Source organism: Coregonus lavaretus (assembly GCF_964263955.1).
Source record: "Coregonus lavaretus genome assembly, chromosome: 4".
NCBI lineage: Eukaryota > Metazoa > Chordata > Actinopteri > Salmoniformes > Salmonidae > Coregonus > Coregonus lavaretus.
The window spans coordinates 77,364,383-77,378,830 of NC_139991.1; the positions used below are offsets into that span (position 1 = coordinate 77,364,383).

The 14,448-nt window shown below is 46.6% G+C and overlaps 1 protein-coding gene across 1 annotated transcript in view; it reads right to left on the reverse strand.

Annotated features, from left to right (window-relative positions):
- Positions 1 to 250: 250 nt before the first annotated feature.
- Positions 251 to 14,448, reverse strand: part of LOC311127673 (angiopoietin-1 receptor-like) — a 57,798-nt gene continuing 43,600 nt past the window's right edge. The window contains exons 15-27 of the mRNA XM_084159543.1: positions 14,099 to 14,197; positions 10,985 to 11,082; positions 10,554 to 10,791; positions 5,918 to 6,078; positions 5,388 to 5,601; positions 5,176 to 5,286; positions 4,388 to 4,578; positions 3,336 to 3,449; positions 2,955 to 3,025; positions 1,468 to 1,508; positions 892 to 988; positions 634 to 733; positions 251 to 410 (exon numbers count right to left, since the gene is read on the reverse strand). Of these exons, the coding sequence (XP_084015669.1) occupies positions 336 to 410; positions 634 to 733; positions 892 to 988; positions 1,468 to 1,508; positions 2,955 to 3,025; positions 3,336 to 3,449; positions 4,388 to 4,578; positions 5,176 to 5,286; positions 5,388 to 5,601; positions 5,918 to 6,078; positions 10,554 to 10,791; positions 10,985 to 11,082; positions 14,099 to 14,197 (1,610 nt within the window). The 3' untranslated portion in view covers positions 251 to 335. The remainder of the gene's footprint in view (positions 411 to 633; positions 734 to 891; positions 989 to 1,467; positions 1,509 to 2,954; positions 3,026 to 3,335; positions 3,450 to 4,387; positions 4,579 to 5,175; positions 5,287 to 5,387; positions 5,602 to 5,917; positions 6,079 to 10,553; positions 10,792 to 10,984; positions 11,083 to 14,098; positions 14,198 to 14,448) is intronic.

Sequence of the window (14,448 nt, forward strand, 5' to 3'; positions counted from 1 at the left end):
CTGCATTACAATGTTGTTATAGGTCAGCCAATGACTATCATAGGATGCATCCCAAATAGAACCCTATTCCCTATATAGTGCACTACTTTTGACCAGGACCCATAGGGAATAGGGTGCCATTTGGGAATCATCAACAATAACGCAGGTTTACATCAAGATGACAGTCTTGACTGTCAGTTTTATGATTCAATGTTAAGCGCATAGCTTGGAATACACAATATGCGCACAATACTAGTCCTTGAATCCCCGGTGTAGGATTGGCTTAAACCCACGTAGATTTATGATTCCTGTACAACACGATGGTAGAATTATTGTGCTGTAGTTTTAGCACAAGATCATCCTGCTTCTTCTGCGGAGCAGTCAATGCCAGCATAGGTGAACTTCTCATACAGGGTGGTGTTGACATATGTCTATCGAACAACACACAGAGAAATAATGTTAATTATTAAATAATGTTAATTATTAAACTAATTCAGAAATAATAACAAGCAGCAATAGGATTTTATTTAGAACACTGTTTTCATTGAAAGGTTAGAAAACATTCAGTTCACCTTACTACAGATCCTAGTGTATATAATATGAAACTCAAAAAGGTACATTTCCTGAAGAAAATGAAGTGTGTGTTTGATTGACCTTCCTGTCCTCCAGCATCCGTTTGAGGGAGACCAGTATGTGTTGGAACGTGGGTCTCTCGCATGGCTTCTCTGTCCAGCACTGCCGCATCAGGTCATACCTGGACACGACCACACAGGAGAGGGGTGCTACACTGTATATCCGTATTATACATGGTGAATAATCTTGAATTCCAAATGTAGATGTTTTTACTAATAATGTATGTGTGTATATTCCTGTGATCTCTGCTCTGTAAGACGGTCCGTCTGTGGTACCTACACCTCATCGTCACAGTTGAGTGGTTTCTCCAGCCGGTAGCTCTGAGGGAGTTTCTCATACAGCTCAGCACAGGTCATCCCACAGTACGGAGTACCTCCTGATACACACACACACACACACACACACACACACACACACACACACACACACACACACACACACACACACACACACACACACACACACACACACACACACACACACACACACACACACACACACACACACACACACACACACACACACACACACATACACACACACACACACACACACACACAGGTCATCCCACAGTACAGAGTACCTCCTGATACACACACACTGTTATTTACACGCAACAGGACTATGAGACTCCATAGTAAAGGAATTACTGACTAGGTTTCCCATTCTAGTCATTCTATTTCTGTATTGTAGGCCGTCATTGTAAGTAGACTGTCATTGTAAAAAAAAGATTTTGTTTTTAACTGACTTGCCTAGTTAAATAAAGGTTAAATAAAAAAAATTAAATTAAAAATCAGACTCCACTTCACTCCAAACAGTACAGTGTATATATCATTTACCACACTGGATACAAACCTAAGCTCACTATCTCCCAGAGAAGTACACCATACGACCATCTGGGATTGAAGAGAGAAAGACAATCCGTTTTCAATTCATTGGTTCATATATGTGTATCTGACACATGTTCAGTCTGCAACTTTCACTGCCAGTGGTAGGATGCAGTACTCACACATCACTATCAGTGGTAGGATGCAGTACTCACACATCACTGCCAGTGGTAGGATGCAGTACTCACACATCACTATCAGTGGTAGGATGCAGTACTCACTGTCAGTGGTAGGATGCAGTACTCACACATCACTGTCAGTGGTAGGATGCAGTACTCACTGTCAGTGGTAGGATGCAGTACTCACACATCACTGTCAGTGGTAGGATGCAGTACTCACTGTCAGTGGTAGGATGCAGTACTCACACATCACTGTCAGTGGTAGGATGCAGTACTCACACATCACTATCAGTGGTAGGATGCCGTACTCACTGTCAGTGGTAGGATGCAGTACTCACACATCACTATCAGTGGTAGGATGCCGTACTCACTGTCAGTGGTAGGATGCCGTACTCACTGTCAGTGGTAGGATGCAGTACTCACACATCACTATCAGTGGTAGGATGCAGTACTCACTGTCAGTGGTAGGATGCAGTACTCACACATCACTATCAGTGGTAGGATGCAGTACTCACTGTCAGTGGTAGGATGCAGTACTCACACATCACTATCAGTGGTAGGATGCAGTACTCACTGTCAGTGGTAGGATGCAGTACTCACACATCACTGTCAGTGGTAGGATGCCGTACTCACTGTCAGTGGTAGGATGCAGTACTCACAGTCAGTGGTAGGATGCCGTACTCACTGTCAGTGGTAGGATGCCGTACTCACAGTCAGTGGTAGGATGCAGTACTCACAGTCAGTGGTAGGATGCAGTACTCACGCGTCACTGTCAGTGGTAGGATGCAGTACTCACTGTCAGTGGTAGGATGCAGTACTCACACATCACTATCAGTGGTAGGACGCAGTACTCACATGTCACTGTCAATGGTAGGGCGCAGTACTCACACATCAGTGGTAGGACGCAGTACTCACACGTCACTGTCAGTGGTAGGATGCAGTACTCACATGTCACTGTCAATGGTAGGGCGCAGTACTCACACATCAGTGGTAGGACGCAGTACTCACACGTCACTGTCAGTGGTAGGATGCAGTACTCACACGTCACTATCAGTGGTAGGATGCGGTACTCACACGTCACTGTCAGTGGTAGGATTCAGTACTCACTTCACTATCAGTGGTAGGATGCGGTACTCACACGTCACTGTCAGTGGTAGGATGCGGTACTCACACGTCACTGTCAGTGTTAGGATGCAGTACTCACACGTCACTATCAGTGGTAGGATGCAGTACTCACACGTCACTGTCAGTGTTAGGATGCAGTACTCACACGTCACTATCAGTGGTAGGATGCAGTACTCACACGTCACTATCAGTGGTAGGATGCGGTACTCACACGTCACTGTTGGTGGTATAGACACTGTAGGTCAGTGATTCTATGGCCATCCACCTGACAGGTAACCGTCCCTGTTTGAAAACACAGTAAAGAGACATTACTTTCTCAATCCACACAATAAAAATACATGTCTTTCTCAATCCACACAATAAAAAGACATGTCTGTCTCAACACACACAGTAAAGATGTCTTCGTGAATAACAAAGTTTCAGCACCATGGCTAATAAGAGTGGTGCTAGTGGGCAGCCCTGGTGTGTCCCTCCGCCCAACTGGAAGGCAGGCTAGGTGACTGCCTTCTGTTTGTGACCACAGCGGCCTGAGAGGATCATATAGTGTGAATTTATGTTGACGTTGAAGTTTGTCAGCTTCAGAGACTCTTACCATGGTCTTCTTCACATAGACCTCCTGCCCTCTGGAGAGACCGAAGTCGGCTATCTTGGCCCCTAAGCTCTCTCCCACCAGGATGTTTCTGGCTGCCAGGTCTCTGTGGATGAACTAGAAATGGGAAAAGATCTGGTCAGATTATTCAACTCACAAGAATAAATCCTCTGTGCAATGCCTTATGGGATGTGATGACTAAAAGCTAGATCTCTTGTCTCTGGGGTCTGACACTGACCTAGCCTGGTACCACAGAGAGACACTGAAGTAGCCTGGTACCACAGAGAGACACTGACCTAGCCTGGTACCACAGAGAGACACTGACCTAGCCTGGTACCACAGAGAGACACTGACCTACCCTGGTACCACAGAGAGACACTGACCTAGCCTGGTACCACAGGGAGACACTGACCTAGCCTGGTACCACAGAGAGACACTAACCTAGCCTGGTACCACAGAGAGACACTGACCTAGCCTGGTACCACAGAGAGACACTGACCTAGCCTGGTACCACAGAGAGACACTGACCTAGCCTGGTACCACAGAGAGACATTGACCTAGCCTGGTACCACAGAGAGGCACTAACCTAGCCTGGTACCACAGAGAGACACTAACCTAGCATGGTACCACAGAGAGACACTGACCTAGCCTGGTACCACAGAGAGGCACTAACCTAGCCTGGTACCACAGGGAGACACTAACCTAGCCTGGTACCACAGAGAGACACTAACCTAGCCTGGTCCCACGCTAAGTGACAATAAGTGACAGGAGTTGGCAAGAGAGTGCAGCCGATGTGAAATGGCTAGCTAGTTAGCAGTGCGCACTAGTAGCGTTCAGTCGGTGACGTCACCTGCTTTGAGACCTAGAATTAAATGTTTCCCTTGCTTCGCAAAAAACGCAGCTTTTGTGGAGTGACAGGTAACGATGCCTTGTGGGTGACAGTTGTCCATGAGTTCAGAGGGTCCCCGGTTCGAGCCCAGGTTGGCGCAAGGAGAGGGAAGGAAGCAACACTGCTACAAGAGCACAAACAGGTCTGGAACCAGGCTAACGCTAACCTGTTTCTGAGCCAGGTAGTCCATGCCGCGGGCCACGTCCGCAGCAAAGTGCAGCAGCTGTTGTGAGGTGAGGGTGGAGGCGGTGCTGTTAGCGATAGCGAAGACCGGGTCAGTCTCCAACACTCTGCTCTTACGCAGGAAGTCCAACAGGTTGCCATGAGGGGCGAACTCTATGGCCAGGTACAGGTAGCCTGGAGACAGAAAACACTGGTTAATAACAATTGAATCAGTTCATAGTACTCTATGGCCAGGTACAGGTAGCCTGGAGACAGAGAGAAGCAGGGAGCATTATGGCACTTCATTGCATCATTTTTCTCCCCATATTTATATTTCAGTGTACAATACACTTTGGTTTGTTTGGATGAAACTGTGTTCACAGGCTCCCAGTAGGTTGATGATATAATTATATTACCTCTGTGTTCACAGGCCCCCAGTAGGTTGATGATATTATTATATTACCTCTGTGTTCACAGGCCCCCAGTAGGTTGATGATATTATTATATTACCTCTGTGTTCACAGGCCCCCAGTAGGTTGATGATATTATTATATTACCTCTGTGTTCACAGGCCCCCAGTAGGTTGATGATGTTATTATATTACCTCTGTGTTCACAGGCCCCCAGTAGGTTGATGATATTATTATATTACCTCTGTGTTCACAGGCCCCCAGTAGGTTGATGATATTATTATATTACCTCTGTGTTCACAGGCCCCCAGTAGGTTGATGATGTTATTATATTACCTCTGTGTTCACAGGCCCCCAGTAGGTTGATGATGTTATTATATTACCTCTGTGTTCACAGGCCCCCAGTAGGTTGATGATGTTGGGGTGATGGCCTAGTTTACACAGCACCTCCAGCTCCCCTGCAAAGTCCCTGTGGTCGTCTTTAGACGCATACTCTGTTAAATATAATGAGATAGTGAGACGTTAAATCTTTTAATTCATTAATTCATCCATCCATCCATCCATCCATCCATCCATTTATTAATTAAAGGAGCACCTTTCATTCGTTTAATAGCAGCGTCCATCCTTAGCCCGTCCTTCTTGATGCGAGCTTTGAGCACCTGGCCGAAGTTTCCCTCTCCGATGACGTCCTGGAACTTGATGTCGCTCCACTCCAGGGTGGGGTAGGCCACGGGCTGCTCTGGGTTCTTATGTTTCTTATTGGGCAGGTTGAGAGAGCCAGAACTAAACTGGACCACTGGCTCCTCTCTCTACACATGGACGAGAAAATCATAGATTGTTCTAGAGGTGTTGTGCTCATCCATATATCTGTGTTTGTAGTGTGTACGGAAGCAATAGAATACTGCCGTCTACAGCTAACGTCTCTTCCACAATGTAAATGCTTCGTGAGGGTTCTCATCTGTGTTTATGTATTCACAATATGGGAAGCACTAAAGAGAGCCAGGCCGAGCCATTATGGGCAGCACTAAAGAGAGCCAGGCCGACCCATTATGGGCAGCACTAAAGAGAGCCAGGCCGACCCATTATGGGCAGCACTAAAGAGAGCCAGGCCGACCCAGAACTCACCACTATGTTCTGGAAGGTCTGGACCATGCGTCTCTGGAAGGTGGCTCTCTTCAGCTGTAGGACGATGCAGAAGGCCAGTAGGATGGTGATGCAGGTCATCCCAGCAGAACCCAGGATGGCATAGAACAGCATGTTGCCCTCGCTGCCAAGCCCAGCTAGACCTGTGGGAGGAGGAGGGGGGGAGGAGGGGGGAGGAGGGGGGAGGAGGAGGGGAGGGGGAGGAGGAGGGGGAGGGGAGGAGTGGAGGAGGGGGAGGAGGAGGGGAGGAGGGGGGGGGGTAGGAGGAGGGGAGGAGGGGTACGAGGAGAGGGAGGAGGAGAGGGAGGAGGGGTAGTAGGAGGGGAGGAGGGGAGGAGGAGGAGGAGGAGGAGGAGGGGAGGAGGAGGGGAGGAGGGGAGGAGGGGGGGGTTAAGCCTGATGAAGACCTTTGGGTCGAAACATTGCACAATTAGCTGCGGGAGCATTCATCAGCGTGCGGGTGTCTATCTTTAGGGGAAATATGTTGGCTACAGTCATGGGTTGTGAAATCTTACTACTTAGTCCCTAGTTAGTCCCTAGTTAGTCCCTAGTTAGTCCCTAGTTGTGTCACATTGAGTGGGTTGTAATCTTGGCACCCAGAACCAAATGTTGCACATGCACGCTTGCCAGCTACTTGATTTATACACTGCTCAAAAAAATAAAGGGAACACTTAAACAACACATCCTAGATCTGAATGAATGAAATAATCTTATTAAATACTTTTTTCTTTACATAGTTGAATGTGCTGACAACAAAATCACACAAAAATTATCAATGGAAATCAAATTTATCAACCCATGGAGGTCTGGATTTGGAGTCACCCTCAAAATTAAAGTGGAAAACCACACTACAGGCTGATCCAACTTTGATGTAATGTCCTTAAAACAAGTCAAAATGAGGCTCAGTAGTGTGTGTGGCCTCCACGTGCCTGTAGGACCTCCCTACAACGCCTGGGCATGCTCCTGATGAGGTGACGGATGGTCTCCTGAGGGATCTCCTCCCAGACCTGGACTAAAGCATCCGCCAACTCCTGGACAGTCTGTGGTGCAACGTGGCGTTGGTGGATGGAGCGAGACATGATGTCCCAGATGTGCTCAATTGGATTCAGGTCTGGGGAACGGGCGGGCCAGTCCATAGCATCAATGCCTGCCTCTTGCAGGAACTGCTGACACACTCCAGCCACATGAGGTCTAGCATTGTCTTGCATTAGGAGGAACCCAGGGCCAACCGCACCAGCATATGGTCTCACAAGGGGTCTGAGGATCTCATCTCGGTACTTAATGGCAGTCAGGCTACCTCTGGCGAGCACATGGAGGGCTGGGCGGCCCCCCAAAGAAATGCCAGCCCACACCATGACTGACCCACCCTCCAAACCAGTCATGCTGGAGGATGTTGCAGGCGGCAGAACGTTCTCCACGGCGTCTCCAGACTCTGTCACGTCTGTCACATGTGCTCAGTGTGAACCTGCTTTCATCTGTGAAGAGCACAGGGCGCCAGTGGCGAATTTGCCAATCTTGGTGTTCTCTGGCAAATGCCAAACGTCCTGCACGGTGTTGGGCTGTAAGCACAACCCCCACCTATGGACGTCGGGCCCTCATACCACCCTCATGGAGTCTGTTTCTGACCGTTTGAGCAGACACATGCATATTTGTGGCCTGCTGGAGGTCATTTTGCAGGGCTCTGGCAGTGCTCCTCCTGCTCCTCCTTGCACAAAGGCGGAGGTAGCGGTCCTGCTGCTGGGTTGTTGCCCTCCTACGGCCTCCTCCACGTCTCCTGATGTACTGGCCTGTCTCCTGGTAGCGCCTCCATGCTCTAGACACTACGCTGACAGACACAGCAAACCTTCTTGCCACAGCTCGCATTGATGTGCCATCCTGGATGAGCTGCACTACCTGAGCCACGTGTGTGGGTTGTAGACTCCGTCTCATGCTACCACTAGAGTGAAAGCACCGCCAGCATTCAAAAGTGACCAAAACATCAGCCAGGAAGCATAGGAACAGAGAAGTGGTCTGTGGTCACCACCTGCAGAACCACTTCTTTATTGGGGGTGTCTTGCTAATTGCCTATAATTGCTGAACACGCACCCTTGTGGGGCCCCAGTGTTGAGGATCAGCGAAGTGGAGATGTTGTTTCCTACCTTCACCACCTGGGGGCGGCCCGTCAGGAAGTACAGGACCCAGTTGCACCGGGCGGGGTTCAGACCCAGGGCCTCAAGCTTAATGATGAGCTTGGAGGGTACTATGGTGTTGAATTCTGAGCTATAGTCAATGAACAGCATTCTTACATAGGTATTCCTCTTGTCCAGATGGGATAGGGCAGTGTAAAGTGTGATGGCGATTGCATCGTCTGTGGATCTATTGGGGCGGTAAGCAAATTGAAGTGGGTCTAGAGTGACAGGTAAGGTAGAGGTGACATGATCCTTGACTAGTCTCTCAAATCACTTCATGATGACAGAGGTGAGTGCTACGGTGCGTTAGTCATTTAGTTCAGTTACCTTTGCTTTCTTGGGTACAGGAACAATAGTGGCCATCTTGAAGCATGTGGGAACAGCAGACTGGGAAAGGGAGAGATTTAATATGTCCATGAACACACCAGCCAGCTGGTCTGCGCATGCTCTGAGGTCGCGGCTAGGGATGCCGTCTGGGCCGGCAGCCTTGCGGGGGTTAACATGCTTAAATGTCTTAATCACGTCGGCCACAGAAAAGGAGAGGCCACAGCCCTTGGTAGTGGGCCTCGTCGGTGGCACTGTGTTATCCTCAAAGCGGGCGAAGAAAGTGTTTAGCTTGTCTGGAAGCGAGACGTCGGTCTCGGCGACGTGGCTTGTTTTCCTTTTGTAGTCCATGATTGTCTGTAGACCCTGCCACACGCGTCTCGTGTCTGAGCCGTTGAATTGCGACTCCACTTTGTCTCTATACTGATGTTTTGCCAGTTTAATTGCCTTGCGGAGTAGCTACACTGTTTGTATTCTGCCATATTCCCAGTCACCTTGCCATGGTTGAATGCGGTGGTTCGCGCTTTCAGTTTTGCGCGAATGCTGCCATCTATCCACGATTTCTGGTTAGGGTAGGTTTTAATAGTCACAGTGGGCACAACATCACCTTTACAGTTCCTTCAGTCACCGTTTCAGTGTATTCGTCTAAATTATTTTCGCAAGCCACCCGGAACGTATCCCAGTCCACGTGATCAAAATAATCTTGAAGCGTTATTCCGATTGGTCAGACCAGCGTTGAATAGTCCTTAGCACGGGTACTTCCTGTTTGAGTTTCTGCCTATAGGAAGGGAGGAGCAAAATGGAGTCGTGGTCAGATTTGCCGAAAGGAGGGCCTTATAACCATCCCGGAACTTCGAATAGCAATGGTCGAGGATTTTAGCAGCCCGAGTACAACAGTCGATATGTTGATAGAACTTCGGCAGCCTAGTCCTCAAATTTGCTTTGTTAAAATCCCTGGCTACAATAAATGCAGCCTCAGGATATGTGGTTTCCAGTTTGCATAAAGTCCAGTGAAGTTCTTTGAGGGCCGTCGTGGTATCGGCTTGAGGGGGGATATACACGGCCGTGACTATAACCAAAGAGAATTCTCTTGGGAGATAATACGGTCGGCATTTGATTGTGAGGTATTCTAGGTCGGGTGAACAGAAGGACTCGAGTTCCTGTATGTTACTACAATTACACCATGAGTCATTAATCATGAAACACACACCTCCGCCCTTCTGCTTCCCGGAGAGATATTTATTCCTGTCTGTGCAATGAACTGAGAACCCATCTGGCTGGACCGATTTCGACAGAATATCCCCAGAGAGCCATGTTTCCGTGAAACAAAGTATGTTACAGGCCTTGATGTCTCTCTGGAAAGAAATCCTTGCCCGGAGCTCATCGACCTTGTTAACCAGAGACTGAACATTAGCGAGTAGAATACTTGGAAGCGGTGGGTGGTGTGCGCGCTTCCTCAGTCAAACCAGCAGGCCGCTCCGAGTGCCTCTCCTCCATCGTCAATGTTTTGGGTCAGCCGCTGGAATCAGTTCAGTTGCCCTGGGGAGAGCAAACAAAGGATCTACTTCGGGAAAGTCGTATTCCTTGTCGTAATGCTGGTGAATTACCGCCGCTCTGATATCCAATCGTTTTTTCCCGGCTGTACGTAATGATACAAAACACTTTCTGAGCTAATAATGTAAAAAATAATACATAAAAAAACAAAATACCGCAAAGTTTCCTAAGAGCTAGTCGCGAGGCCGCCATCTTCGTCGGCACCAGTCTAATAGAGCATTTAGGCTTTTGTTTCAAGTAAATTAGACCAACTTTTATGCCTGTGCACAGTACTTCTAAAAATGAATCTTTCACTCCGCTCTTTACCTCAGCCAGGCAGTGTTGCAGCGCGAGGTGGAAATACTTTGAAAACAGCTACTGCAGCATTTATTTTACTATAAATGTGATCATACTTGATCAAATGTGAGTGAAATGCTCTCACTGTGGAGCCCCGACCACCCGCCAACGTGGCTGGTGAAATAGGCATCTTACCCACCAATGCCAAAATGTACCTGCATGCTGTACCATAATTTTAGGCCCTGACTGTGGGTAACTAATTTACAAGTGTAAGGTATTGTGGGTAACTAACTTACGAGAGCTCTCCTGCAGCGTCATGGTCCGGAGGAGGATCTGAGGTATCTCTAGACTCTCCCCCATGTTGTTCTTGGACCAGATCTCCACCAGGTACAGAGTGTCAGGTTTCAGACCACGCAGCTGGAACTGCATCTGATTGGCTGTCTGCTGCTCTGGCCCCTCCCCCTGCTGCGGAACATTGATCTCTGCCAGCTGGCTGTAGTCAGCCAGTGTGTTGTCTTGGAAACGCAGCATCACCTGAGAATCACAATGGAAATAAGTAATGCTCCTCAAGGATAAATAACTGTATTTTTTTATTTAATTTTAATTGAAAAAAAGCCTTTAGACTAAATCCTTGATAGCTGTTTTAAAAGTGTGGAATAGTGTTTCTGACTGGAGCGGCTTTATATGTATTTTAATGATACATTCAATCAATAAATCAATCAATGACCTTGGAGATGGAATGTCCCTCGACCAGAGTCCAGGTAATGATGGCAGAGGAGTCGGTGATGTTACAGCTCCTGATGTTGGACGGGGCCGGGGGCAACTCTGGTAGAAGAGACAGGATAGCATGGGATACTATAGTATAGACACCAGAGAGGATATAGAATAGTATAGACACCAGAGAGGATATATTATAGTATAGACACCAGAGAGGATATAGTATAGTATAGACACCAGAGAGGATATAGTATAGTATAGACACCAGAGAGGATATAGTATAGACACCAGAGAGGATATAGGATAGTATAGACACCAGAGAGGATATAGTATAGACACCAGAGAGGATATAGTATAGACACCAGTGAGGATATAGGATAGTATAGACACCAGAGAGGATATAGTATAGTATAGACACCAGAGAGGATATAGGATAGTATAGACACCAGAGAGGATATAGTATAGTATAGACACCAGAGAGGATATAGTATAGACACCAGAGAGGATATAGTATAGTATAGACACCAGAGAGGATATAGTATAGACACCAGAGAGGATAGAGTATAGACACCAGAGAGGATATAGGATAGTATAGACACCAGAGAGGATATAGTATAGTATAGACACCAGAGAGAATAGGATAGTATAGACACCAGAGAGGATATAGTATAGTATAGACACCAGAGAGGATATAGTATAGTATAGACACCAGAGAGGATATAGGATAGTATAGACACCAGAGAGGATATAGTATAGTATAGACACCACAGAGGATATAGTATAGACAACAGAGAGGATATAGGATAGTATAGACACCAGAGAGGATATAGTATAGTATAGACACCAGAGAGGATAGTATAGTATAGACACCAGAGAGGATATAGTATAGTATAGACACCAGAGAGGATATAGTATAGTATAGACACCAGAGAGGATACAGTATAGACACCAGAGAGGATATAGTATAGACACCAGAGCGGATATAGTATAGTATAGACACCAGAGAGGATATAGTATAGACACCAGAGAGGATATAGTATAGACACCAGAGAGGATATAGTATAGTATAGACACCAGAGAGGATATAGGATAGTATAGACACCAGAGAGGATATAGGATCGTATAGACACCAGAGAGGATATAGTATAGTATAGACACCAGAGAGGATATAGTATAGTATAGACACCAGAGAGGATATAGGATAGTATAGACACCAGAGAGGATATAGTATAGTATAGACACCAGAGAGGATATAGAATAGTATAGACACCAGAGAGGATATATTATAGTATAGACACCAGAGAGGATATATGACAGTATAGACACCAGAGAGGATATAGTATAGTATAGACACCAGAGAGGATATAGTATAGACACCAGAGAGGATATAGTATAGACACCAGAGAGGATATAGGATAGTATAGACACCAGAGAGGATATAGTATAGTATAGACACCAGAGAGGATAGTATAGTATAGACACCAGAGAGGATATAGTATAGTATAGACACCAGAGAGGATATAGTATAGTATAGACACCAGAGAGGATAGTATAGTATAGACACCAGAGAGGATATAGTATAGTATAGACACCAGAGAGGATATAGTATAGTATAGACACCAGAGAGGATAGTATAGTATAGACACCAGAGAGGATATAGTATAGTATAGACACCAGAGAGGATATAGTATAGTATAGACACCAGAGAGGATATAGTATAGTATAGACACCAGAGAGGATAGTATAGTATAGACACCAGAGAGGATATAGTATAGTATAGACACCAGAGAGGATATAGGATAGTATAGACACCAGAGAGGATATAGTATAGACACCAGAGAGGATATAGTATAGTATAGACACCAGAGATTATATCTATACAACCAGCGACTTTTTCCTCATTTGTGTTGCTCAACTCATCGCATAATGTGCATGTGCCAATTGAATCTCAGTTCACGTAGTACCTAGTACGAGCAACACAAATGAGGAAAAAGTCGGTGGTTGTTTTCAATAAAGGTTTATATTAAAAGTATACATTTCAGCACCACGCAGAAGGAGCGCTGTTGTACAGCACAAACACAGGTACTGGTAAGCGTTTTCAGAATTTTTACAAATATCGACTGATGGTAACTCAATGTTGTTGCTTGCAAATCGTGAGACCAGTTATAAAAACTCAACTCCACCTCGATATACACTACATAACCAAAAGTACGTGGACACCTGCTCGTCGAACATCTCAATCCAAAATCATGGGCATTAATATGGAGTTGGTCCCCCCTTTGCTGCTATAACAGCCTCCACTCTTCTGGGAAGGCTTTCCACTAGATGTTGGAACATTGCTGCGGGGACTTGTCATTGTATGCTGTAGTGTTAAGATTTCCCTTCACTGGAACTAAGGGGCCTAGCCCAAACGATAAAAAACAGCCCCAGACCATTATTCCTCCTCCACCAAACATTACAGTTGGCACTATGCATTCGGGCAGGTAGCATTCTCCTGGTATCCGCCAAACCCAGATTCGTCCATTGGACTTCCAGATGGTGAAGCGTGATTCATCACTCCAGATAACGCGTTTCCACTGCTCCAGAGTCCAATGGCGGCGGGCTTTACACCACTCCAGCTGACGCTTGGCATTGCACATGGGGATCTTAGGCTTGTGTGCGGCTGCACAGCCATGGAAACCTATTTCATGAAGCTCCCGACGAACAGTTCTTGTGCTGACGTTGCTTCAGCACTCGGCGGTCCCGTTCTGTGAGCTTGTGTGGCCTACCACTTCCCGGCTGAGCGGTTGTTGCTCCTAGACGTTTCCACTTCACAATAACAGCACTTACAGTTGACCGGGGCAGCTCTAGCAGGGCAGACATTTGACGAACTGACTTGTTGGAAAGGTGGCATCCTATGACGGTGCCACGTTGGAAGTCACTGAGCTCTTCAATAAGGCCCTTCTACTGCCAATGTTTGTCTATGGAGATTGCATGGCTGTGCGCTCGATTTTATACACCTGTCAGCAACGTGTGTGGCTGAAATAGAATCCACTGATTTGAAGGGGTGTCCACATACTGCTGTATATACAGTGTAAGAGAACAGAGTTAAGTGTTCCCCAGCTACTGCCCTCCCAGGTCTTACCGTTGCTTAGTGTCCATGCAGAGACAGGCAGGCTGTGCTGTCCCACCGACACCGTCATCATCCTCACCCTGCACTCATACTTGTGTCTGGGCTTCAGCTCTGGCAGAAAACAACAAACCCATTACATTACTGTCCTAAAAACATGATGCCTACCAAACCACTGTACAGTCCAGCAATACGCTAGGCAATCACCATTATTCTAAATTGTACTCCAGCCGGTGAGTAATGTCTTGTGGTTAAACTACTTAAATCTGACCAAATTACATGAGATTTTTGTTCTGGGTTTACCGAGATTAGCCAGTGACCAACCAGATACAATGCGATACAATACAACATACAATACTTTGATT